Below are 27,641 nucleotides of genomic sequence, written 5' to 3'. Positions count from 1 at the left end.
CAGGTTTTTGTTTAGATGGGAGCTGGAAGAAAGAAACCTTGGCCACCTAGTACGCAAAAATGGGGCTTTTCAAATGAGACCTCTAGAGGACCTTAAAGGCAAGGCTGGAGGTTTGGACTTTGTCCCGTGGGCCCCAGGGAGGTGCAGACTATGTTTTGGAAGACAGGCCCGGCTTTCTCAAAGCATTGTTTTAAGAAGGTCAATTTGCCCTGAGTGATCCAGGTGCCTGTCACAAGGAGAGGCTGCAAGATAAGTTAGTTCGAAAGCAGATGAAGGTAGATTTTTTTAATACACAGGAGGACAATTCTCCTGTATACTGTTCAGTCCAAATTTTTACTAACTAAAGATTCTGGAAATCCAGGAAGAGTCTCTTGGGTCATTTTCCAGCCTCCTAATTCCCCTCCGAGGTCTGGGCATTTCCAGCCCAGAATATGCAGGGACCATATTCATGTCATACCCATATTTACCACGAGAGGGCGCAGCGAGCTCATGTCGCTTGGCTCAGGCTGAGGCTGGGCCCGGCACAGGCCTGAAAGCAAAGCCTGTGTGTGTGTGTGTGTGTGTGTGTGTGTGTGTGTGTGTGTGTGTGTGTGTGTGTGTGTGTATGATGGAGACTGACCATTTCACTCCTCCTCCAGACAAAGTCCACTGCTCTCTGTTCCCACGAGGCTTGTGTACATTCCATCCCCCATGGTTCCCTGAGCACTGTCCCGGATGATCCCTGAGCACATAACTGAGAGTAGTCTCGGGCACCACCTGCTGTGGCCCAAGAACAATGAACAAAAAAAAATCAATACAAAAGAGATGCAGGAGATAGCTCTGAGAGCTGGAGCACGGTCTCTGCATATGGTCGCCCAGGGTTCAATCTCCAGTACCACTCAGTCCCTGAACACCATTGGAGTGAACCCACAACAAATAAAAAAGAGAAATGAATGGAGAAGAAAGAAATCCTATGAGGAACATCAGGAGTTGGAAAGTTCCAAGGAAACAGGCCCAACAGGATTCTTGCTGAGGAACCACTGTCCTCGGGGACCCGTGGTCCAGGGCGTGGTGGGATAAGGAAGCTTATCGCTGCCCTGGGGAGGCCGAGGTTCTGGCTAAACTGACATCAGAGGATGCTTGCCCAGCAGAAATGATCATGAAGACAACAGAGGAGAAAGAAGAGTTTAGGGCCTGGGAAAGAATCTCTGTAGAGCTCAGTCTGGCAGCCTGCCAGTTGACAAGACGTTGACTGTCCTGTCCTGGGATTTCCTGGCCAGCTTTTGCATCACATCTTCCATGTTCAGCTCCATCTCAGCCCAGCAACCTTTACCAGAAAGTGACTTGGTCTCCGACGGTAGTGGTAGTACAGCACGTGGTCAACCTGAGTTTCATCCCAAGCATCCCCCATGGTACCCCGAGCCGGCCAGTAGTAACTCCTGAGAGCAAAGTCAGAAGTAAGCCCTGAGCAGTGCCGGATGTGGCCCCCAAAACAAACAACAACAAAATAGAAAGTTACCAGGGGGCTGGAGCGATAGCACAGCGGGTAGGGCGTTTGCCTTGCACGTGGCCAACCCGGGTTCGATTCCCAGCATCCCATATGGTCCCCTGAGCACCGCCAGGAGTAATTCCTGAGTGCAGAGCCAGGAGTAACCCCTGTGCATTGCCGGGTGTGGCCCAAAAAGCAAAAAAAAAAAAAAAAAAAAAAAAAAAAAAAGTGACCAGGTCTCAGACTGCCTCCCTTTCCCTACCTGGCCACTGGGGGGCGCCGCCGGGTCTCGTGAGAGCCCGGCCACTGCGCCCGCCCGCGGAGGCTCCGGCGCATCAAAGCCTAAAGGGGAAAGTCCTTACCCAGCCGCGTGTGCAGGGGAATGAATGGAGCCGCCCAGGCCCGCCCCGTGCTCCCTCGGGGCCGCCTCCACGGGCCCCCGGGCCAGACGGAGCTGCGGGAAGAGCAAGTGCAGCCGCGAACCCCAGCATGGCCCGAACCCCGCCGCTGTGGATGCTGCTGCCGCTGCTCTGGGCGTCCACGGGAGCCTGTGAGTGACCCCCCCCACCGCCGTGAGCCCTCTCTATGCGCAGGACCCCTAGACCCCAAGATGCTCCGTTCCCGCCCCGCCCCGCCCCGCCCCCCAGCCTGCCACCCCAAAGCCAGCTCCCTGGAAGCTGTAACTGCAAATCCCCAGGGTGATGTTCCCGGTCTCTGGAAGAACCTCGATCAGTGACCTCTCAAAGTCCCGCTCCCTGGAACTTTCTCCCCAAGGTCTGCAGACCACCACTGCAGATGTTTGAGGTCTGGGTCCATAGCTCCACTCCGATCCCCAAATGTCTGGCTCTGGGGTGTCTGTGCTCCCTGCTCAGTGACCACCTGCTGTGTGTCCCAGACATTGCAGGTACCAGACTGCTCCCGGGAAAGGCTGAGCTCAGACAGTTTTAGGATTTTGACCCCCTGAGAGGGTTCATGAAGCATCTCAGCTGTCCCAGCAAACCTGCTGGGTGGGGGTGGGTGAGGAGATGCTGAGGGCAGCATGGGAGTGTGTTATCACTAAAGACTTCATCAGTGGAGTCGGGATCGAGAGCCAAGTTCACAGTCCCCGACACGTGTGCTCGGGGCCAGGGCGCGTCAGCGTGAGGCAGGAGCCTAGAGTCAGCTAAGCGTCAGGCGTTTCCCAGGGTGAGGCTGATTCAGTCTTTCCAAGGGGGCGTTTGCCCCAGGAGCAACAGGCAGAGGGTTTTGTGCTCCTTGTAGATGTTGAGGGCTGTCATTGCTGGGTCATCAGGCAGTTATTTCAGTTTGGTGTTATTGTGGTTTATTTTTCCCCTTTTTTGGGGGGGCTGGGGTGGGCCACATCTGGCGGTGCTCAGGGTTACTCCTGGCACTGTACTCAAGAATCACTCCTGGTGGGGCTGGAGTGATAGTACAGCGAGTAGGGCGTTTGCCTTCCATGTGGCTGACCCGGGTTCGATTCCCAGCATCCCATATGGTCCCCCCAGCACCACCAGGAGTAACTTCTGAGCTCAAAAGCCAGGAGTAACCCCTGTGCATCACCAGGTGTGACCCAAAAAGCAAAAAAAAAAAATCACTCCTGGCAGTGCTCATCATTCCTTGACCATGTGGGATGCCAGGGATCAAACTTGGTTTTGGCAGTGTGCAAAGCAAGAACCCTCCCCACTGTGCTATCGCTCCAACTTCTGTTTTGATTTATTTTGGTTTGATTTGATTTGGGGGTCACACCCAGAGTGTTCAGGGCTTACTCCTGGTTCTGTGCTCAGGGATCACTCCTAGCAGGCCTCAAGGGACCACATGAATCGCTGGGGATGGAACCCAGGTTGTGTGCAAGGCAAGTAATTCACAATTGTCCTATCTCTCCGGCCCCTATTTTGAAGTTTCTGATAGTGTCCCTACCCTTACTGCAGAAACTGAAGCACTTATGTCTCCTGCCCACAGAGAGGGGGAGTGTTTCCTTTTCTCTACGTCCCCACCAGTACAGGTGGCAGTGATACCCAATAGCCACCCTGATATGCGTTTCCCTGATATTTCATCAGGGACAGAGAGAGTTTTTTGGCTGCTTGGTTGGTTGGTTGGTTGGTTGGTTTTGGAGTCACACCCAGAGATGCCCAGGGTTTATTTCTGGCTCTGTGTTTAAAGTTCACTTCTAGCAGTGCTCAGGGGACCCTATGGGGTGCTGGGGATTGAGCCCGGGTTGGCTGTATGCAAGACAAGCACCTCACCCACTGTACTATCATTCTGGCACCTGACAAAAAGCATTTTTTCATGTGTCTTAACCACCTGGATGTCCTCTTTGGAGAGTGTCTGTCTAGGATCTGGGAGAAGACTCAAAGATTGGGGCACATTCTCTGCACATGGAAACCCTAGACTGATTCTCAGCACTTGAGCACTGAGCCAGAAGTAGCTTCTAAGCACTCCCTGGGGAGACCCAAAACCAAAAAGAGACATGTCTGTTCAGTTCTTCTTTTGTTGGCTGGTGGTTGTAGGTTTGCAACACAGCAAAGATGTTCATAAGCAGCTGGTGGATTGGATTCAGTCCAGACTTTGCAGATGCCCAGGCCCAAATCTGACCTCTAACCTTACCCACTGTATGAATGCAGCAAAGGAATCTGTGCCTCAGTTTCTCCCTCTTTGAAACGGTACTAAAGGTAGCATTTAGCTCCACAAGGTGCTGGGAAACTAAGTGCTATGTTGGGGGAGCCCTCGGAAGAGCCCTGATCTGTGGGAGCAACTCAGGAGCGGTCACGTTCTCATCCCTTTTTACTAACTAGGAAGAAGGACCAGAGAGGCTTAGGAACTGCCTGAGGCTTCCCAGCAGAGTCTGAAAGTTGTAATTGGCCCCTTCTTGTGCCAGGATGCCCACCCTTTCCCAACCCTGAGTAATCAATACTCCCCTGGAATAATGATATCATATTTGGGGCTGAAGAGACAGTTCATTGGGAACAGTGCTTGCCTGGAACCTCATTCAATTCCCAGCACCCCATATGGTCACCTGAGCCCTGCCAGGAATGACCCCTGAACGCAAAGTCAGCAGTAAATTCCTGAGCACCACGAAGTGTGGCTGAAAATCCAAAATATAGTAACAATAACAGTAATGAACAATGCCATCATTCATTGATTCTAAGATCTAGTGGATGGTCCTTGACTCCCTCCTCTAAGTGGGAGGCACGGATGGACCAAGTCTGCAGTGAAGAACAACGAAGGACATAGTTTGTGAATAGACTAAGCTGCAAAGTGCACATTTGAAGGTGGTTTAAATCAGCAATTTCAACCATCAGTGACCAGTGCACTGGGCCTTGGGCTGGACGTTATGAACCTCCTGGGTAGATCAGTAGTTTTCTACCTTTTTGTCTGCCCAAAGACAGCAGTTGCAGTCACTGGTTTAAAAGACAATTGAAACTTTGAAACCACAGTATTCCTCACACAGATGGAGAGGGTAGTAAAGTGCTTGCCTTGGACACAGCTGGCTTGGGTTCAATCCCTTGCGCTCGGTATGGCACCCTAAACCCCACCAGGAGTGATCCTTGGGCACAAAGTCAGGAGTAAACCCTGAGCACCACCAGGATTGGCCCCAAAACAAAAACAACACAATATTCCTCAGAGGGCTGGAGCGATAGCACAGCGGTAGGGCGTTTGCCTTGCACGCAGCCAACATGGCCAACCCGAGTTCGATTCCTCCGCCCCTCTCGGAGAGCCCGGCAAGCTACCGTATTCGATATGCCAGACACAGTAACAACAAAGTCTCCAATGGAGACGTTACTGGGCCCGCTCGAGCAAATCGATGATCAACGGGAGAGCCTTTACCTTTTACCTTTATTCCTCAGAATTTAAAATACTGGTGATGCTGTCAATCAAGGAAATACGGTAAAAATTAAAACCTGGTCCCAGCACCAAGGCAGATCCACTCACTCCAGGTCCCCGGCACTGTTTGCTGCCCTCCCCCCACGCACACACATGCGCGCGCGCGCACACACACACTGACACACACACAGGGCCAGGGCCCTCTATCCCCCTTAGGTGCAGGTGATCACCAAGGTGAGCAGCCTGGGGGAGGAAGGAGCTCTTCGTGGGCTGAGCCTCCTCGGCTATTCCCGCAGGGACGGAGAAGGTGTCGGTGCGGGCGCCCGCCGAGGTCTACAGCTTCCTGAGCTACACCGCGAAGCTGCCCTGCAGCTTGCGACCCCTGGAACCCAACACCACGGAGGTGACGCAGATCACGTGGTTGCGGCAGGAACCGTCGGGGAAACGACGCATCGTGGCGGCCTTTCACCCGCTCAGGGGCCCCCACGTCTCCGAACCCGACCGCGACCGGATGGAGTTTGCAGCCGCTCGGCAGGGCGCAAACCCACTGGACGGTTCGCTGACCATACATAGGATGCGGCCCGAGGATGAAGCCAACTACACTTGCGAGATCACCACGTTCCCCTGGGGAACAGGGAGCGCGAGCACCTGGCTCCGCCTGTTCTGTGAGTGGGGAGGGGCGGGGCCTAGGTGGGGCTAGAACTGGGGGCGTGGCTAAGTGTAGCGGGTGGGGCTAACTATAGGGCGTGGTGCGTTCGGTGGGCGTGGCTGCGTGTGGTGGGTGGGGCTAACTATAGGACTGGTGTGTTTGGTGGGCGGGGCTAAGTGTGATGGGTGGGGCTAACCATAGAGCGTGGCCGAGTACAATGGGCGAGGCTAGGTCTTGGGCATAGCGAACTATAGGGGCGGGGCTAAATGTAGTGGAGGTACTAAGTATAGGAATGAATGCTAAGTATAGCGGTTGGGGCTAGGACTAGGGGCAGGGCTAACTATCGGGGTGGGGCTAAGTGTAGGGGTGGGGGCTCGGTATTGGGGCGTGGCTAACTATAGAGTACGTAGGGTGGGACTAAGTATAGGGGTGGGGTTAGGCAGAGTGGGTGGGGATAAATATATAGGTGGGGACTAGGCAGGGAGGGTGTGGTTAGGTATGGGGTAGGGTTAAGTATAGGGGATGGGGCTAGGAATAAAGCCTGTGGCTAGGTACAGGGATGGGACTATGTTTAGAGGTGCTGCTGCATATAAGGGGTGGGGCTAAGTATAGGACATGGGGCTAGGTCTAGGGGTGAAGGTAAATATAGGGGTGGGGCTCGGTATAGGGGTGGGGCTTCGGGGAAGTGAGCAGCTGGAATCTGGAGGTTAGCTGAGTGGGGAGAGCGTGGAAAGGGCGGTTCCTTCCCCTCAGAGATTCTCTGCCGACAGGGGCCGGAGCAGCAGTACAGCAGGCAAGGCGCTTGCCTTGCACTTCAGTCAACTCGGGTTAGATCCTCAACATTCCATATGCCCGTGCACAGGAGTAATAATTCCTGAGCTCAAGGCCAGCAAGTAACCCCTGTGTGACCTAAAAACAAGCAAAAAAAAAAAAGCAAAAACAGGAGTCACCGCTGAGCATCATTCTGCTGTGACCCAAAAAGCAAAAAGAAAAGGTTCTCTGGAAGGAAGAAAGCAGCAGAGCAATAGAGAAGGGAGGGGGCGTGGGTAAGGGGGCGGTCAGAGGAGGGGTGCCGAGGATCGGAGAGAGTCTTGTTGGTTGGGAACAATCTGGGAGATTGTACAACACGGCCACTAACACCAAACCCTCACTGTCTACACCTGGGCCACCAACACCACCAACATCAAACCCTTATTGTCTACACCTGGGCCACTACACTACAGCCCTTCTTGGTCTCCAACTCATTGGCATTAGCCCTTCCTGCTTTCACTTTGCCTCTCCTTGGCTACTGTCTACACTGCCTCCCACACTGTCTACACCACCTTCACCAGTGTCTCCACACACTGCCTCCACCTGCTGCCTGGGTAACTCTGACCCAGCTGCCCAATGTCCTACACTGATGCCCCTTGTCTGCCCAGCGCCACCCAACCCAATCTGTGCCCCTTTCTGCATCTGCACCAGCAGATTTAACCCCCAATTAACAGCTGGTGACAATCTCAGAAATTTCCTGTCAGAATGTGGAAAAATTTCCCTAGGATTTGTCTGTAGCCTTTTTGTTCATTACATGGTTTCTGGTTATTTTTTAAAGAAATATGCATTTTTTATTTAATAATAATAGAATTTAAAAAGAATACACCAAATACCTTTCCTTTCTTTTTGTTTTTGTTATGGGGCCACTCCTGGCATTGTCAGGGTTTGCGTCTGCTCTGTGCTCAGGGATCACTCCTGATAGGATTCGGGGAACCAGAAGTGGTTCCAGCTTGGAACATTCGAGGTGAGAAGGAGGAGGAGGAGGAGGAGGTGGAGGAGAAGGAGGAGGAGGAGGATCAGGGACCCAAACCTCCTCCTCCCAGGCATCCTATTGAGGCCATTCCTGTGGGACCTGAACTCCTCCTAAGTGTCGGCTTCTCAGGGCATCTCCCCTCTCTCAGCCTCTATGTCCCTTTTGTGTTGTTGGTTTTTTGTTGTCGTTATTTTAGTCACATACAACAGTGTTCAGGGATCACTCCAGGTGATGCTCAAGAGACCATGGCGGGGGGGGGGGGCTGGAGCGATAGCACAGCAGGTAGGGTATTTGTCTTGCATGCGGCCAACCCAGGTTCGATTCCCAGCATCCCATATGGTCCCCCGAGCACTGCCAGGAGTAATTCCTGAGTGCAGAGCCAGGAGTAACCCCTGTACAACACTTTTTGGGTGTGACCCAAAAAGAAAAAAAATAGAGACCATATGGGATGCTGGGGATCAAGGCAAGACAAGGCAAGCACTCTCCCCTCTGTCCTATCTCATCAGCCCAAACTGCCTGTTGCTTTCCCAGACGCCCCCCAGGTCTCCATCTCCCGCTCTGATGTCCCCGGGCAGCAGGGCCGCAAGGAGACCATCCTGACCTGTGACGTCCGCAGCAACCCGGAGCCCAAAGGCTATGAATGGAGCACGTGAGTCCTGGAGCCTGACCCCCAGATCAGAGTGGGAAGGCTGGGGAATGGCCTGCTGGTCTGAGGGGGTTGTCTGAGGGATGGGGTCTTGGTCCGAGATGAGAGATAAACAGAACCTATCTGGAGAGAAGTTACCTTTGGCCCCTATTAAAGCTGTCTGGGTGCGGGCAAGGAACGCAACTCAATGGTAAATAGGTGCCCACATGTCTGAGGCGCCGGTTCATTCCCCAGCTCCCTACAGCCACATTTTTTTTTCAGTAAAATAAAGATGTCTTGTATATACAGTTTCTGAGGGGCTCGACCCAGGCGGCAGGTACCCCAGCTCTTCACGGGTCCTGCTCTGTGCCTCATCCTTACCCTCCTGCCCCAGATCCCGGCTCCCAACTCAGCACTGGACTGTGCCCGGTCAAAGATCACGGCACCCCAATAAGTACATCATTTGCCCAGGTCACAGCCCTGAGGGCAAGAGAGGGCATAGTGGAGGCAGTAACTGATAACAGGGCTGTTGGTCAGGGGGGACATTTTGGGGGGATCTAAGCTAAGAAAGTGGCTTTCAGGCTGGAGCAAATAGTACAGTGGGTAGGGCGTTTGCCTTGCACGCAACCGATCTGGGTTCGATTCCCAGCATCCCATATGGTCCCCCGAGTACCGCCAGGAGTAATTCCTGAATGCAGAGTCAGGAGTAACCCCTGATCATCACCGGGTGTAACCCAAAAAAAAAGCACAAAAAAAAAAAAAGTGGCTTTGCTCTGCTTAAGGTGTGAGCTCCAGGGGGCGCTGAGCAGAGAGCCATGGGCTCTGTTCTTAGCAAGTTCTCTCGGGGCCACCAGGTGGAGACAAAGGACAGACAGAGAGGGGGACCAAAAGCTAAAGCAGGTGGGGGACTAGACAAAGGACTAGAAAGTTCTGGATGATTACTGAAGTCTGAAGGCAGAGCCTCAGGATGCCCTGAGTAGTTATAGGGGAGTGTGAGGAACAATTACTCCAGGTATTTCCCAACTTGGGCCTTATTTTGGGCAGCTGCAGGAGTTCCTCAGTCCCTGTCACTCTGGGCTCCAGCAGAGGCCGCGTTCTCACTCGCCTGTGTCCCCCAGGACCACAGGCCCCCTGCCCTCCTCTGCTGTACCCCAAGGCTCCCGGCTCCTGATCCAACCCACTGAGGAATCCATCAACACGACCTTCATCTGCCGCGTCTCCAATGCTGTGGGGACAGGCCAGGCAGCCAGGAGAGTCCTGCTCCCAGGTGAGGACCAGGAGGGGAACCCCAGGAAGAAGCTGAACAGGACTGTCCCTGAGAAGGGATAGGATGGTCCCTGGTAAAGGAGCCCCTCAGCCAGGAGATGCTTCCTGAATCCTGCCAAGGCCTTTGCCTGGATACTCAGAAAGGCCTTTCCAGGGCCTGAAATCAAACTCTAGCTATTGTGGCTGTTAGAAGCTCCACTCAAAGTTGGCTGAGCAAAGCAGAACAGTATCAAAAAGTCACCTTCTTGGTGTTGGAATATTGAATACCTATAGCAAAGCATCATGAACAATTCTGTGAATCGTGGTGTTTAAATAAGGCAGGAAGAAGAAGAAGGAAATGGAGAAGAAGGGGAAAAAATAAAATAAAAACCACCTTCAGGGGCTGGAGAGATAGTACAGTGTGTAAGGAGTTTGCTTTGCACGCAACTGACCTGGGTTCGATCCCCAGTATTACATATGGCCCACCAAACACAGCTAGGAATAATTCCTGAGTGCAGAGCTAGGAGTAACCTCTGAGCATGGTCAGCTGACCTGAAATCAAACAAACAAGTAAATAAATAAACTATTTTTTTAAATGCAACTTCAGGGGCCTGAGCAATAATACAGCAGGTAGGACACTTGCCATACATGCTGTCAATCCAGATTCAATCCCTGGCACGATAAGTGGCCCCCTGAGCCCAGTCAGGAGTGATCCCTGAGCACAGAGTCCTGATCACAGTCGGACATAGCCAAAAAAAGAGAGAGAGAACGTTTGATTCAAGCTAGGTGCCCCAAATGTGGTTATAATTCAGGAACTTTGTTTTTATTTCCATTTATCTCTATTTTGGCTTTTCTTGGTGTTTGAGGCCCAGAGAGCCAAGAGTCACTTCCCTCCATCCTTCTCCCCCATGTTTTACAGGTTTCCTGTCCCACAGTTTAGTAATGGGTTGGAAAAGACATCAAAACTTTCTTCTTGTTTATTTTAGGGCCACACCTGACAGTGCTCAGGGGTTACTACACCTGTCCTGGATCTATACCCAGGAATTACTCTTGGTGGGCTAGGGGGACGCTATGAGATACTGGGGACCAAACCCGGGTCTGCTGCGTGCCAGGCAAGCACCCTACCCGCTATGCTATGGCTCCGGCCCCAGACATCAAAACTTTGTATAGTTTTGCCCAAAGTCCCAGGACTGACTCTCACTGGTTCAGATTAGGTCACATGATCCCCAGGAACCAATCACAACAGTCATGCAGAATAGAGTGTTCTGATTGGTCAGCCGTGTTGAACCTCAGCACTCTAAGGAGTGAGTGTGGGTGGTAATTGCCCGAAGGATGGAGGGGAGATGTTTGCTGGGCAGGGGGTACCCCGGCTTCTTCCATCTTAAGTCCCAGCGGCCTTCTCTTCCACCAGACCCTGCCAGTGAAGAGCCACACTCCAACTGGCTTAAGATCAGCCTCCTGATTGGAATCACGCTTCTCCTGGGCATCGTGGCAGTGTCTGTGTTTTAGTGCCGGTGCTTCAGCAACCCTGTGAGTGGCCTCTTCTCTCGAACATTCCCCACTCACCCACCGATCGTGAAAGTCCCAGCGCCACGGTCACTGAGCACCTCCATGTCCCAGCCTCTGTACTCGGCCCTGCATACTGCAGCCCAGAATAGAAGGAAGGGAGGGAGGGAGGGAGGAAGGAAGGAAGAGAGAACCCTTAGGAGGAAATGCTAGGTCAGAGACATGAAATATTAGCAGCTAGATCACAAGGCAATTCTGGGACCCTATTGATAGTTCCCACCATCCCCAGTGAAACTGCCTCATACCAGCTAGAGGCGCCCTCCTTCAGGAAGTCCTCCATCATGCTCCAGCATCACAGACCAAGCACTCCGCCCTGCCCACTCTGGGTCATGCTATGAGGGCATGTGTCTGCCTGCCCCATGGACTGTGATCTTCTCGAGGGTAGTACCCTCTAAGTTTCATGCATTCCCCTCCCTCCAGCACCAGGCTTGTGTTCCCCTGTATTAGTCATCCCCAGATCACAGCGGACTGTGCTCAGTCTCACCCCTCAGGCTTACTGATGAGTCACCAGCAGAGGATGGGCTCTCTGTGACTCAGTCTCCTCATCTGTAAAGTGGTGCCTCCCCAGTACTTGGGACAGCACCGAGCCCTGCATAAGGCACGTTGTCCCCCTCATTCCCTAGCTCTGTCACTGTGACTGTCGCTATTGGGTGTCACATCAGCAGGGCAGGGAGAGGAGCGTTGGGAGCGTCGGTGCCCAGCCAGGTCTCCTGCCCCTGGAATGCCCCTGGAAGGAGGAAGCACTCAGGACTTGTTGGGAAGCCCCAGCGGGTGAGAAACTGAGACCCAGAAAGGGGAGCCCAGGGCTCAAGGTCACACAGCTCCTGAGGGTCAGGGCCAGACCTGGACCCCACCTGGCTCCTGAGGCCACGCTCTGCTGAATGCCACACTCATGATGAGTAACAGGCCAGGACGGGGCTCAGCCAGCATTGATTATATTGATTTATAATCAGTGACAGGGCTGGGATGGGGCTAAGTCAGGATTGAGAGTAGCACTGTAGCACTGGCCTCCCGTTGTTCATCAATTTGCTCAATATGCCAAAAACAGTAACAACAAGTCTCACAGTGGAGACGTTACTGGTTCCCGCTCGAGCAGGTTTGAGAGTGTTGGTTGATAGCTAATAACAAGGGGGATGGGGCTCAGCCAGTATTGAGAATATTGATTGATGATTAATAATGAAATGCAGCTCAGTGGTGGAGCTCATGACTTGCAGAAACGAGGTCCGGCTTCCATCCCCAGCACTGCAAAAAAAAAAAAAAAACTGAAAAAAGAGTCAGAACTATAAATCAGCAGGTAGGGCCTCTGCCTTTCTGCCTTGCTCACAACCATCCCCGGCATCCCAAATGATTCCCTGCAAGTTTTGGTAAGTGGAGGCAGGGGAGGGGGCAGGAGTTCTGAGCCCCCAGCCCAGTTACGAGGTACTGTCCCAGGAGTACCAAGTTGTCGTGGCAGCAGGGCAGGCAAGGGACCCTCCTGGGAGGTTTACCCAGGAATCCCCAGGAGCGTCTGGTCGTTGGCTCTGTACAGGGCCTGGGAATCTGCATTTCATAGGCGCTCCTCTCTGGACCCTTCGTTCGGACCCCTGGGGAATCTGTCTGGTGTCCAGGCAGCAGCAGAGACGGGTCTGCAAGTCTGGGGTTCCGGAGGGAATCGGGTTGGTCGGGTTTGAAAGGCTCAAGTGTGAATCTTCTTCCTAGGCTGCCCCTGTGATGTAGCCCCGAAGAGCAAAGCCTGCGCTCCCAGGACCGACCGGCAGAGGGCGCAAGGCACCAGGGCGACCTTCAACTCTCGTGACTGCAGCGGCCAGGGCCTCTCTACTGGACACGTTCCCAGGAACCAACCTCGAGCCACTGCCCCCGGACTGGCCCTGAGAGCCGGAGACATTTTTTAAATTATTTATTTATGCTTCTGATTTGGGACGGTCGGTGGAGAAAATTAAAAAGATTTTCAAGAATTTGACTCGGTGGAGCTGGAGCGATAGCACAGCGGGTAGGGTGTTTGCCTTGCAGGTGGCCGACCCGGGCTCGATTCCCAGCATCCAGGATGGTCCCCCGAGCACCGCCAGGAGTAATTCCTGAGTGCAAAGCCAGGAGTAACCCCTGTGCATCGCGGGGTGTGACCCAAAAAGAAAAAAGGAAAAAAATTGACTCGTACCTTGTGTTTCTCGGTCTCCGAACCTGCCAAGCCCTGAGGTGACAAGCCCTCCTCACTTGCTCTGGTCCCCAGCTGTAAACTAAGACTGGGCCTCGGGCCCGAGCTGCTGCTTCGAGGGCATTCGTGGAGCGAACCTCTGCGGGATAGTTCCAGCGTTTCTGCGCATGCGTGCCCGGGAGAGCTAGCGCATGGGGGTGACCCCCATACCGCAGGGTTAAGACCACTGATCCCCCCAAAAAAACAGAATGTGTCTTCTAAACTCAGGAGCAGGGATGTGGGTGCAGGACAGATGCCCCCTGAGAACAAGATGAACACAGCCCAGCCCCCAAGACAAATGTTTCTTACACCCCAAGATTATGAGGGGGTCTTTGGTGCGAAAGAGGAGAGGCTGAGGCCCCAGAGGGTGCCACAGTGGGGGGAGGGGGGAGAGACCCTGATCTCAGGACGTGGGCGCTGGGTTCCCAGACACCTAAAGAGAGAATCTGATTTTCCTCCTTCTGACTTTTGTAACTGGGTCTGGTGTGTGCACCCCCACACCAAGTCAAACCCCAGTTGGACATCGGAGTTCCCGCTGAGTGAGCACCACAGGGCTAGGAGGAGCAGGGAGATCCCACACACAGATGCCCAGGAACTAAATGGCCTCTGAACTAAAAAGTGTTTCTATTTCCTCTTGGGCCATTCCCCAGAGATGCTTAGGATCACATCCAGCTGGAGGCTGCTGGGTCCCTTCTGGCATGGCTGGGGGCCATGCAGTGCCAAGGGTGGACCCAGACACTCTGGGGAAGTCATCCACTGCCCTGCCCTTCTCCCATTTAAACTAACCAGTTTGGTGTAACACTGTAGCACTGTCCTCCCATTGTTCATTAATTTGCTCTAGTGGGCCCAGTAACTGTCTCCATGGTGAGACTTGTTACTGTGTTTGGCATATCCAATACATCACGGGGAGCTTGCCAGGCTTTGCTGTGCAGGCGAGATAATCTCAGTAGCTTCAAAACGATTTTACTGGGAGCCTTGTTTTGTTTTGTGGTCACACCCAGCAATCCTCAGGGATTACTCCTGGTTCTGCACTCAGGAATTTCTCCTGGTGGTACTTGGGGGACCAGGGATCCAACCCCTGTCGGCCATGTGCAAGGCTAGCGCCCTCCCCACTGAACTACCGCTCCAACCCCCTTGTAAGCTTTTACTGGGGGATGGGGGTACATTAACAAACCCAGTGTCCTGAAACACACACTCACTCCCATGCATCTGCACCCCAGGAATCCGCATAGGCCTCTCAGGGCTGAAATCCAGCTGGGGTATGGCGGCTCCAGGGGGGACCAGCAGAAGCCTTTGAGTTCCCTTCTCCAGCTGGACAAGGCACCTGCAATCCTAGCCAGACCTTTCACTCCCCATCTCCCTCCTGCCCTATATCACACCCCGTCCCTTCCTTTGTCCTCCTACTTTCTCTCTCCCTTAGAGGGACCCTTGTGTGGGCCATCAGGGGCCCCCAGGATGTCCAGTAAAAGATCCAGAAACCTTGCACACTGTTTAGCCCCTGAATTTTACTAAATGAAATCTGTTTATATTATTTTCACTCGAGGGCTATCTTGTTTACTTGTTTGGGGGTATATCTGTCAATGCTAGGAGCTTACTCCTGGCTCTGAGCTCAGGGATCCCTCTTGGGGGCTCGGGGACCCTTTGCAATGCCGGGGTCGAAGCTGGGCTGCCCGCGTGCAAGGCAAGTGCCCTCCCCACTGTCCTATCGCTTCAGCCCCCGTGACCGTGTCCGTGGAGATTCAGAGAGAGCCTCTTGGGTGATTTTTCCAGGGCCTTGGGAAGGGCGAGCATTTGTGTCATACCGACATTTCCCACTGGAGGGCGCAAGGAGCTCCCTGTCGCTGAGCTCCGGTGAAGGCTGGGAAGAGGACATCGCCTGCAAAAGTCAGGTCCTCAGATTTTTCCAGATTCTGGCTATTGTAAACAGTGCTGCAATGAACAAAAAAGTGCAGATGTCACTTCGACTATACTTTTTTGCTTCTCTGGGATATATTCCCAGGGAACTGGTGGAGGGATGGGTACTTGATCATTGTATAATTGAAACCCAAGCACAAAATTTGTAAATCTACAACTGTACCTCATGATGTCTCACTAATAAAAATTTTTTTTAAATTAAATTAGGGGCTGGAGCGATAGCACAGCGCGTAGGGTGTTTGCCTTGCACGCAGTTGACCAGGGTTCGATTCCCAGCATCCCATATGGTCCCCTGAGCTACTGTCAGGAGTAACTCCTGAGTGCAGAGCCAGGAGTAATCCCTGTGCATCGCCAGGTGTGACCCCCCCCAAAAAAATTAATTAAATTAAATTTTTAAAAAAGTCAGGTCCGGTCAGAGCAAGAGCAAGAATCTGTGTGTGCTTGCACGTGCATGTGTCTGTCCATCCCCTTGTCTTATGGACACTGACAAACCCTCTCCTCCAGCCAACGTCCACTGATCTCTGTTCCCACTAGACCTGTATCAATTCTCAGAGAAAACTGAGTCCGTCATCCTGAGCTGGGAGCTGCACAGCCTCCGTGGAACTTACAGCCAACCTGTGACACAGGTGCATCCATTTCTCAGGATCTTGGGGGCTAAGGAGAGAGGGCCCAGACAGGAAGGCTTCCTGGAGGAAGGGGCCACTCAGCTATAATGCAAAGTGTGAAGTCAGAGAAAGAGCAGAGGGAAAACATCCTGTTTGCATCCTGTTTTCAGTGAGAGAAGTTCCTGTCTTATCGATGTGTCTAGCAGAAACGAAACAGGGCGCAGAGGTGTGGCCTGTGGCGAGCATTCCCAGAAGTAAGGGTACCTACTCAAGAGAGTAGACTTTGCCCCAGCTGCCAGGAGCCCCATGGTATGCCCCTGAGTCATCAGAGTAGAAAGTGGGCCCAGGAATTAAGTTTCGTTTTCCTGGGCCTTGAGAGAACTTGGGACTTGTAAAGTTGTACAAGGAGGGGAACAACCACCGAGAATCACCCCAAAAGTGTTGGGAGTCATAGGACAGGAGGGAGGGGAAGTGCCCAGCTGGTGGCCGGTTGCTGCGGGGTGACCGAAAGGAGGCTGCCCTGTCTTGTCCTGGGGTCCCCGTGTCAGCTTTGGGGGCTGAGCTTTGGAATGCACAGGGGAAAGTGTCACCCGCGCCCACGTCACCCTGTTGTCTGTTCACTCCTTGCTGCATCCTCACGGGGATAAGGACCAGGCTGGTCCCTGCAGCTCCCGGCAGGAGGGACTGACCCTGAGGGTCTGACTCTGCACACGGCACTCCAGGACTCCCGCCGGCCCATGGTGGCAGTGTCCAAACAGGGGTGTACAAGGGGGCCCAGACCCAGGTGCCCTTCACGATCGCAGCCTCTGTTTTGTGGTTTTGGGCCACACCTGGTCATGCTCACGGGTTACTCCTGACTCTGCACTCACTCCTGGCAGTGCTCAGGGGACCATCTGGAAGGTCGAGCATCAAACCTGGGTTGGCGGCATGCAAGGGCAAGGCGAATGCCCTCTCTACTGTACTAGCTCTCGGGCCCAGTAGCTACTTTTATCACTGTCACTGTCCTCCCGTTGTTCATTGATTTTCTCAGGTGGGCCCAGTAACATCCCCATTGTGAGATTTTGTTGTTACTGTGTTTGGCATATCGAATACTCTCGGTAGCTTGTCGGGCTCTCCGAGAGGGGCGGAGGAATCGAACTCGGGTCGGCCATGTTGGCTGCGTGCAAGGCAGACGCCCTACCCGCTGTGCTATCACTCCAGCTACTTTTATAATTTCATTTTTTGTTTGTTTGTTTTAGTTTGGGGACCACCCCCAGTGGTGCTCAGGGGCTACTTCTAACTCCATACTCAAGGATTACTATTGACAGCAGTTGGGGAACCATCCATGTGCTGCAAATCAAACAAAGGGCACTGCGTGCTAGGTGAGAGTCTTGCCTCTGTATTATCTCCCCCTCCTAGTGAATTTTTTTTTCTCTTTTTGACTTTTTTTGTTTTGGGGCCTCATGCAGCAGTGCTCAGGGCTTACTCCTGGCTCTTGCACTCAGGAATTACTCCTGGCGGTGCTCGGGGGACCATATGGGATGCTGGGAATCGAACCCAGGTCGGACACGTGCAAGGCAAACACCCTACCACTGTGCTATTGCTCCGTCCCCTCAAATTTACTCTTGGTGGAAGTCAGGAGAACAAATGGGTTGCCAGGGATCAAATTTGGGCTGGACGATGCGACCCAAGCACCCTACCTTCTCTCCAACTCCTCAGTGATTATTTTTCCTGATATTTTATTTTTTATTTATCTAGTTATTTATTTATTGCTTTTTGGGTCACACCAGGCGATGCTTTTGGGTCTGCATTCAGGAATCACTCCTGGCAGTGCTCAGGGGATCATATAGGATGCCAGGGATTAAACCCAGGTTGGCCGCATGCAAGGCAATCACCCTCTCCGCTGTACTATTACTCCAGCCTCTCAGTGATTACTTTTTAATATCATCTAACATGTCTATTTGTTTCCTCGGTAACTTTTCTGTTTGTTTGGGGTGCCTTGGGTGGAACCCAGCGTGAGTACACAAAGTTGTGCGTGGCTGAAAGCATCCTCCCCATCCTCCCCAGTAGAGAGACAGAGAGACGGGAGTGGGAGGGACCACAGCCTGATGGTAAAAATAGCCTGTTTATTTTTTTAATTTTTAATGAATCACCGTGATATACAGTTACAGACTTACACACTTTCGTGTTTATATTTCATACAATGATCGAATACCCATCCCTCCACCAGTGCCCATTCTCCACCACCAATGTTCCCAGTATCTCTTCCAACACCACTCCCATATCCCCTTCCCCCCTCCTGTGGCAGGCGGATTCCCTTTTACTCTCTTTCTCGCCTTTTGGGTGTTATGGGTGTTATGGTCTGCAATGCAGGTATTAAGTGGCCATCTATAGCCAACTTTCAGCACACATCTCCCATCCCAAGCGGGTCCTCCAAGCATCCTTTACTTTGTGATCCCTTCTCTATCTGAGCTGGAAAATGACCTGTTTAATGCAGAGCTGTGAACATACTTATAACATCTGAGGGGGGGTGAGGTATAGCACCTAGGAGTGATTGATCATTTACATCTGGAAATTTACACAGATAATTTACATAGAAAGTCATTAGCATAGGACATTCTCTTGGAGGGAGACACTCTATCTCCCAGGGACATCTACATTGCTTTTATCTTTCCCTCTAGCTGTATATGTTCTCAATACTTGCATGGATTTGGATAAACACAGTAAGAGACAAAGATCCCAACACTTAGTTCTCTGGGCTCTGAGATCAAGCAAGGCTTTTACCATAAATTCCAGGCTAAGTTCTCAGGCCAGTTCAGCTTGTCCTTCCCCATGGGGGTCCTGTCTCTTAAATTGTAAGAGCTTGCATCAAGACCATGCATTTATGTTTTCTAGACTGTCCCATCTGGATACCACGGTAGCTTTGCCGCTCACCCCAGGTCCATCCCAGTCCCAGACCTCCCTGTTGGGGTGTTATAAACTACAGCAACTGAAGCCTGAGTCTAGTAATTATGACCAATGCCGAGGAGTAGAATGTTTCAGAGTTAATCAACTCCCAAATATTAGAAGCAAAGCATTAATGGTCTTTCTGTGTTTAACCAAAGAACCTTGCTCTATAGTAAAATATAAAAAGGCTACAGGAAAATAGAAAAGCAGGTACAAGTACACAGTACTTCAAATACAAAGCACTACAAAATACAAAGTTCAGAATTACCAGGAAGTTTTGGCTTATAAGTAATCAAGACTGACTTGGGGTACTGTGGCAATGAGAGATAAAATATAAAGGAAAGGCTAAAGATAAACTTTAACTAAATTGAGGATGCTAGCAAGAGCCCAGTAAGCTTCTCTGGGAGGAGGAAAAGGGGCGATTCACTGAGGATGCCTAAAACACTTAGGGTTAATATCCAACATCCCAGGACATCACACATGCCTGCCAAGTGGTCCCTAACCCAACATTTGTATTTATCTATCATAAAAAGCTTTTGGAACCCTGCTTTAGAGATGAGAACAGGGAGGCAGGAGACTTATTCCTGGTTGCTTGGGATTGGTGGGCTGCTGAAATCTGAAATCCGAGCCCAAGGGGTCACAAGCTAAAGTCCCCACCCAGTGGAGGATGCAGGGCCACTCTACCACTGCCAAGTTGGAGAGAGCAGGGAGTGAGGGAGCCTTCCAAAGTGGCCAATCCAAAGGGGAACTTTCTAGAAAGTCAGAGGGAAGTTCTGGAACAAGAGGCAAAGTTGACAGTGACCACACGATGAGACCAGCAGGGAAATGGACACAGTTGGGAACCCAAAAATCTCCCCAGCTCTGTCCCTGAGCATGTGACTGTCCCCACACAGTCCTCTTGTCTCTATCTGTCTGTCTGTCTGTCTCTGGCTCCCTGCTGCTCCCTGACCATCAGCAGCTCCAGACAAGGCTTTCCTGGGAATGCTCTGGGTTCCTCCCTGAGAGTGACCCCAGAAGGCCTGAGTGTCTGGGTTGGGGACCCCTGATGCACCCCGAGTCCCCCCCAGTATGCCCTGAAGCAGCAGGGATGCCCCCTCCTGCTCCCAGCACGTTGTTGTGTGGCCTCACAGTGACAATGGCCCGATTGTCCCGGGTGTGGGACTTAGCTGTGGGGCTTAGCAGGATCAGAATTCAGCCCTGCACACCCTCCATGAGTGGACCTTTCCTGGGCAACTGAGGCCCTGAGGGGAGAAGCAAGTTTCCCACAGCAGCCCAGGGCTCTAGGCCACTGCAGACGAACCACAGATGGGTAGGACCGGGATCTGGCCCTGCCCTCTCAACCCAGCCACCAGCGCTAGCAGGTGTCCTGGTCTTGGTCAGAGATTGCATGGCCAGAGAGGGCACTTGCCTTGCACACAACTGGCATGAATTCCATCCCAGGCATCCTATATGGTCCACAGAGCATCACCAGGAGCGACCCCTGAGCACAGAGCCAGGAGTAAGACCTGCGCATTCCAAGGAAGGAAGGAAGGGAGGGAGGGAGGGAGAGAGGGAGAGGAGGAGGAAGGAAGGATGGGAGGGAGGAAGGAAGGAAGGAAGGAAGGGAGAGAGGGAGGGAGGGAGGGAGGGAGGGAGGGAGGGAGGGAGGGAGGGAGAGGAGGAGGAAGGAAGGATGGAAGGGAGGAAGGAAGGAAAGAAGGAAGGGAGGGAGAGAGGGAGGAAGGATAGGAGGGAGGGAGAGAGGAAAGATAGGAGGGAGGGAAGGAGGGAGGGAAGAAGGAAGGAAGGAAGGAAGGAAGGAAGGAAGGAAGGAAGGAAGGAAGGAAGGAGGGAGGAAAGATAGGAGGGAGGAAAGATGGGAAGGAGGAAGGAAGGAAGGGTGGGAGGGAGGGAGGGAGGGAAGAAGGAAGGAAGGAAGGAAGGAAGGAAGGAAGGAAGGAAGGAAGGAAGGGTGGGAGGGAGGGAGGGAGGGAGGGAGGGAGGGAGGGAGGGAGGGAAGAATGGAGGGAGGGAGGGACGGAGGGAGGGAGGGAGGGAGGGAATGAAGGAGGGAGGGAACTGGTCTTTGGGCGCACCTGTTTCCTGGTGCCCTTGCTGCCAGCTGGTGCAGGCCAGGGTTGGGGCGCCCAGTCGAGGCTGCAGGCGATGTGCCTGAATTTCCTTGTTCCACCTTTGGCTCTGGGCGGTGCCCGCGGGGCTTCTAGGCCATCCCCATAAACTATCCCCATAAATAGCTGTCCCCAGGACTGGGTGACCTGAGTCTTGGAGAGACATCCCACTTGCGGAGGCCCCAGAATGGTCCAACGCCTGGCCTGGCTCGTGTGCCCGCTGCTCTGTCTACCTTTGCTGTTTCTGCTGTGGCCGCTTCAGAGACCCCTGGAGGCCCGTGAGTGACCCCCATGCCCTGCGTTCAAGTCCCCCTGACTTCCCCAGGCTGGAGAGCCACCCTCCTTCCAGGGCCATAGTCCAGCCATCCTGGGATTTAGGGGCAGTGGCCGCAGGGCCCCACTCATGGCCACTGGGAAGGGACAGCTTTAGTCCCAGTCTCACAGCATGCCCCCGGCCCCAGGAGGAAACCGGTGTGGAGAAACAGCCTAGGGGGACCCCCGTATGGGGGAGAGGGAATCCACCTCAAAGTGACCAGCAGAGACCGCCGCCCCCCGGGCTGCTGGACATTTCTCCCCAGGACCCCTTGATCAAATACCAACACATGGAGGGGTCAAGGGTACATAAGTTCTGACCCAGATGTGTGTCTCTGGGATGCCCATTCCTGATGCACCCCATCATCATAAATGCACCCCACTCGGTGTTCACCTCTCGCTGTCCCAGAGGTGGCGGGCCCCAGGGACCCTCCTGAGTTCCCTAAACTAAGAACACTTTCAGGTGAGGAAGGTTCTTGCCTTGTATATGGCTGACATATGTAAGATAAGGTTCTTACATATGTCTTACATACGTAAGATAAGATACTCCCCCGCCCCCTCTCACCACCACACATGGGCACCCTGAGACTACTAGGAGTGATCCCTGAGAGCAGAGACAGGAATAAGAAGCTTCCTGAAGAACTGGTCTCAAGGCTAGGAATTCGGGGATGAAGTGATAGCACACCCGGGTTCAATTCCCAGCATCCCATACGGTCCCCCAAGCACCGCCAGGAGTAATTCCTGAGTGCAAAGCCAGGAATATCCCCTGTGCTATTGCTGGGTAGCGCTGTAGCACTGTCCTCCCGTTGTTCATCGATTTGCTCCAGTGGGTGCCTGTGTGACTCAAAAAAAAAAAAAGTTTAGGAATCCTGCCTATGAAATTTTGTATCATTCCCTGAAATATGAGGGATAATCCAGCTGTAGAGAATACTCTTGCTGAGGTGTTCATCTCATTGTTCTGGGTTTTTTGTTGGTTGGTTGGTTGGTTGGTTGGTTGGCTGGTTGGTTGGTTGGCTTTTGGGACACACCCAGAAGGGTTACTCTTGGCCCCTACTCGGGAATTACTCCTGGCAGTGCTCAGAGAGGCCTGGGATTGAACCTGGGTCAACCGTGCAAGGCCTATTACCTATTACTCCACCCCAACATTGTTTTTCTCTCCTTTTTGGGGGGGGGGGGGGAGGGCGGGTATCACACCCTGCAGTGCTTAGGGCTTAGTTCTGGCTCTACAGTCAGGGATCACCCCTGGTGGTGATAGAGATGCTGGGGGACCCTATGTCGGCCACATGTAAGACAAGTGCTCTACCTGTTTTATTCTTGCACACGCCCCCCTCAGTAAACAAATCAGCCCCTAATCCCACCCCCACCCCAGCTGACTCAGCCACTTACCCCAACCCCTCACACACTATAGAACCTCTGAACTTTATTTTGCTTGAGGGACCACACCCAGCAGTACTCAGGGATCAGTCCTGGGAGGGCATAGGGTGCAGGAGATGGAACAGGGTCAGCATCTTGCCAGGCCAGTGCCTTATCCACCGTACTAACTCTCCAGCCCCTAGAACCCCTGGATTAAAGTGAACACGCAGAGGAGCAACATCGGGGGAGGGGGGCTCCTCCCCATCTTGAGTGCCCCTCCCACCTTCAGCATGTCTCACTCCCATCCAGCCCCTACAGCCAAAGAGGTGGTGGCCGTGTGGGCCCCCGGAGAGGTGCACGGTTTCCTGGGCGACACGGTGAAGCTGCCCTGTAACCTGCGATTTCCGGAGTCCAAACCCCAGAACGTGACGCAGATAACGTGGAAGCGGTGGGCACCGTTGATAGAATCCAGCGTCGTGGCGGTCCTCCACCCGCTGTATGGCCCCAGAATCCTGGAGTCCGGCCATGTGATGTTCACAGCTGCCGAGTGGGGCCACAACCTACTAGACGCTTCGCTGTCGGTGCACCGGTTGCACCCAGAGGACGATGCCAACTACACGTGCGAGATCACCACGTTGCAGGAGGGGAGCTACAGCGCCACCACCTGGCTCCGGGTGTTCTGTGAGTGTGGGGGGCGTGGCGGGGAGGGTGGGGCTTTAGGGGAGGGGCGGGGCTTGGGGGACGGGGCGGGGCTAATGGTGGGCGTGGTTATCGGAGCAGGGCTCAAGGAGCCATCTAGTGGGGAATTGATTTTATGTTTGTTTGTAAATTATGTAAATCTGTAAGTGATCCATGCAAATTTCCAGATGTAAATAATCAATTACACCTAGGTGCTGCGCTCCAGCCCCGGCGGTGGGGAATTGAAACACACACACACACACACACACACACACACACACACACTACACACAGGGCAAATGTCTCTACTGGCTCCACTATGTTTCGGCCCCTACACCAAATGATTTTTTTTTTAAATAATAGGCTTTATTTCTTCCTCCGCAGCTGGCCAAATATTTCTATTTTCATTGGTCAGCAGGTGCAAAAATATTGAAAACCACTGGTCTATTCTGGCCTCCCCATCCCCCGGGCCACTCAACACTATCCACAGTCTACACCAGGGATCCAGATCTATCCACGGTCTACACCTGGCTGTGGAGTTGTCTCTGTTTTCCGTATTGTCTAGACTGCGTCTGTCTCCATGAACACCCTTCATTTCCTGTCCTCTCTACACTGGCCCGCCAGGAGAAGGGTCTACACTGTCCTTCCCGGTACAGAACCCACTGCCCTCTGCCCTGACACTGTCTACACTGGCACCTCAGGGGCTGCCTACCTGTCCCACAGCTGCCTCCCTGCTGCCCTGTGGCTGTCTCCACGGCCCCCAACACCATCTGCCTGTACCACCCCTCACAGCCTCACCCTCACTAAGTGCCCCCATATCAGGCTCCCTATACAGCCAGATGTAGGTCCCAGCAGGGCCCCATCCTGAGTGTCCCCCATGGTCTGTGCATCCCCTGCGTGTCCAACACGTGCCCCAGGAATCACCTGCACCCCAGATTTTCTGTTCAGGGGTGCCTATGTCTCTATCCCCACCCCAGTGCTGCCCACAGAAGCAGCAGAGAAGGTTCAAGACCGCCACAGCCCCCAGCAAAAACCTTACAGAGAAAGAAGGCAGCGTAGAGCACTGCTTTTACCCACTTCTTTCCCAAAGCTCATTCAATACCGTGTTGGAACCTTGGGATGGACCCTAATGGGCTGGGCTTCATGGGGCTCCCCTCCCAGGGTGGTGTCTGTGGACACAGGAGGAAGGGCTGGGCAGACTGGACAGTGCAGATCCAAACTCGGGCTACGTGTGGTCTACACTAGCTCAGCCTAAAGCACGTGCACCCCCTTCCATCTGCTCTCCTCTGCCTCCACTGTGTCCCCCGTCAAGCCTCGCCCCCTGGGGTCTGGGATCCGCCCACTCTACTGATGCTCCCCCCACCAAGCTTCTACACTGAGCCCAAAAGGAGAGTCTACTTAGCCATGCTGAACACTCCCCAAGCCCCATCATCCCAACTGTCTACACTGCATACTCCCCAAACCCTTGTCTGTGGCTATTCTCTCAGACGCTGTCTACGCTGGACCCTTGGGTGTTCTCACTAGTCTGAGGGTGCGAGGGAGCTACATGGACAGCCCGAGCAGCCCCCTCTCCCCCTAGATGTGATGCTGCTGTTCATCTTTGAAAGCACTAGCAGTGGGAAGAGGGGCGCCAACAGAAGACCTTACAGGACTTGTCAGAGCCTTGTGTATAAGGAGGGTCCCAGTCTCAAGGCCTGGCCATGGCACCCCCACAACTGCTGCCCAAAGAAAGACCCTTCTCACCCTGCTGCCTTCCACCCTAAGGCCCTCCGACTTCCCTTCCCCTCCTCCAGGCCTCCCATCTCAGTTGTACCTGAGGGACCTGAGCCCCAGCCCCACCTAAGTGTGGGCCCCATCTCTGTCCCCTCCCCAGATGCCCCCCAGGTTTTCATCTCCCGTTCTGATACCACTGGGCAGCAGGGCCGTTATGAGACCACCCTGACCTGTAACGCCCGCGGCAACCCGGAGCCCAAGAGTTATGACTGGAACACGTGAGTCTTGGGGCCTGATCTGGTTCTGAGGGGGGCAGCTGAGATAGATTCCAGGTCTGAGGAAGGAGGCTGAAAGATCCTGGTCTGAGATGAGGGAGTAGCCAAAAGGATAAAGGGAGAAATTGTCTCCTATTACTACGTTTCACTTGTGGAGAGGGAGCTCAGCTCAGTGGCAACCAGGAGCCCACATGTGTGAGGACTTGGGTGCACTGCCTAGCACCCCACATCCATAATTATTTTTTATACAATCAAGCAGTCTTGCAAAAACAGTTTCTGAGGGTCTCAGCCCAGGCGGCAGGTACCCCAGCTCTTCCCAGGGCTGCTCATGCCCCGTCCTCACCCTCCTGCCCCGATCCCCACACTCCCCACGCAGCACTGGGCTATGTGGGCAAAGATCACCTGCACCCAGTTGGTGCGACAGTTGCACCATCACAGCTTTGATGAGGCAGAGATTAGAACAAAGGAGGCAAAAACAAGTAAACAAGTAGGTCTGAGGTGATGGGGACACTGGGAACCCGATTAAAGGAAGTGATTTTCCTCTGACTGACATGGGAGTGCTGAGCAGAGTTGGGCCTTGAGTTCTGTTCCAGCAAGTTCTCTCAGACCATCAGGTGTGTGTATTGGGGAGTGACAGGGGAAGCAGGAGCCAGGGGACGGAGGTGAGAGTGGAGGCCCTGAGGACTGGAAGGTTCTGGATGGATTCTGAAGGTAGCTCTCAGGACCTGCTGTGAAGTGATGGGGGAGTGAGAGGGAGAGAGTCCGGGGAACTCCAGGTACCCCTCAACTTGGGTCGCACGGGGGAGGTGCTGGGTTCCTCAGTCCCTGTCACTCTGGGTTCCAGCAGAGGCCACATTCTTATCTGCTTGTGTCTCCCAGGACCATGGGCTCCCTGCCCCCCTCTGCTGTACCCCAGGGCTCCCGGCTCCTGATCCAGCACACTGAGGAGTCCATCAATGCAACCTTCATCTGCCACGTCTCCAATGACCTGGGAACGGGCCAGGCAGCCATGAGAGTTGAGTTCCCAGGTGAGGACCAGTGGGGAGCACAAAGATACCCCAGGAGGTGCCAAGCAGGACTGTCTCTGAGGGATGAGTTTGGAAGTGTCCCTAAGTCTCTTGCTTTTTGGATACTCAGAAAGGAATTTCCAGGATGATTAGACAGAACCTTAGCTATTGCAGTTGCTACAAAAACCACTCAAAGTTGGCTGAACACCATGGAATTTTATTCTTTATTTGGGCTGGAGGAAGCCAGATTGGACCACACCTGGTGGTTATCAGGGATCACTCCTGTGGGCTCAGGAGACCAGATGGGGCACCAGAGATTGAACTGGATGTGCCACGTGAAAGACAAACACCCTACCCGCTTTACTATCATTCCCCAAAGTGTTTCATTATTTAGAAGGCATCTTTAGGGGCCAGAGTGATATTGCAGCAAATTAGGTGATTGACTTGCACACAGATTCAACCCCCAACACTCCAGATGTCTGGGCCCACCAGAAATGATCCCGGAGTGCAGTACCAGGTATAAGCCTTGAGCACCACCAGGTGTGGACCAAAAACCAAAACAAACAAACATACAAACCAAAAATCACCTTCAGGTTTGATTCAATCTAAGTGTTCCTACTGTGAATGTAAATAAGGAGCTTTTGGTGTTTTATTTCCACTTACCTCTTTCTTGGCCTTTCTCAACGATGAGATCTCGTAAAGCCAGGATGTCAGTCCCCACAGCGCCCTCCCTCCCAACAACTGCCCCCAAGCTTTACAGAGTCTCATCCCACCGTTTACTCATGGGGTCTGGGAGGCATCAACACTTTCAATAGTTTGGCCCAAAGTCTCAGGACTGACTTTCATTGGCTCAGTTTGGGTCACATGCCCCCCAGGAACCGACCAATCATAACAGCCGTACAGAATACAGTGTTCTGATTGGTCAGCAGTGCACCGTAGCGCTCTATGGAATGAGAGTGGTTGCCTGTAGGATTGAGGGGCGATGTTTGCTGGGTACGGGGTACACCAGAGTCTTCCCTCTTAAGTCCCTGCTTCCTTCCCTTCCAGAAGCAAAAAGTCCTGAACCCACCAATGAAGAGCCAAGCTCATTGCTTAAGACCAGCTTCAAGTTTGGAATCACGCTTCTGATAGCTACCGTCATCATTCGTGCTTCAGTCAATAAGCATCCTAAGTTGAACGCACCGGAATTCCCTCATCTCAAACATTCCCCATTCACCCACCAACTGTGAAAATTCCAGCGCCACGATCACTGAGTCCCCACCATGTACCAGGTCTGTGCTCGGCCCTGGGCATGGCAGCCTCTCCCAGAATTGTTCCCAAAGCCACGGCAGACCCCCGTTTTGCAGACACTAGCCACTGTGGTTGGGGAGTCTTGTCCACAGCTGTCCAGCAGCTGCACTAA

General features: G+C 53.2%; 1 protein-coding gene across 1 annotated transcript; it reads left to right on the top strand.

Annotated features, from left to right (window-relative positions):
- Positions 1-1,957: 1,957 nt before the first annotated feature.
- On the top strand, positions 1,958-27,641 carry LOC130043361 (poliovirus receptor homolog). Its single transcript, XM_056135615.1, has 9 exons — positions 1,958-2,018; positions 5,587-5,955; positions 8,254-8,371; positions 9,466-9,614; positions 22,876-23,014; positions 23,075-23,247; positions 25,118-25,235; positions 26,112-26,260; positions 27,622-27,641. The coding sequence occupies exons 1-9, from the start codon at positions 1,958-1,960 to the stop codon at positions 27,639-27,641; spliced, it is 1,296 nt and encodes a 431-aa protein (XP_055991590.1).

This window comes from Sorex fumeus, unplaced genomic scaffold (genome assembly GCF_029834395.1).
Source record: "Sorex fumeus unplaced genomic scaffold, SorFum_2.1 ptg000122l, whole genome shotgun sequence".
NCBI lineage: Eukaryota > Metazoa > Chordata > Mammalia > Eulipotyphla > Soricidae > Sorex > Sorex fumeus.
The sequence above is the reverse complement of the archived record's forward strand: the minus strand, read 5'-3'. Positions and strand labels throughout refer to the sequence as shown.

Bases quoted from the DNA above. Each gene is read 5' to 3' on its own strand.
- LOC130043361 (XM_056135615.1), top strand. From the start codon at position 1,958: ATGGCCCGAACCCCGCCGCTGTGGATGCTGCTGCCGCTGCTCTGGGCG. The intron at 2,019-5,586 runs GTGAGTGACCCC...CTATTCCCGCAG, and splicing joins CTGGGCGTCCACGGGAGCCT to GGACGGAGAAGGTGTCGGTG. The intron at 23,248-25,117 runs GTGAGTGTGGGG...TCCCCTCCCCAG, and splicing joins CACCTGGCTCCGGGTGTTCT to ATGCCCCCCAGGTTTTCATC.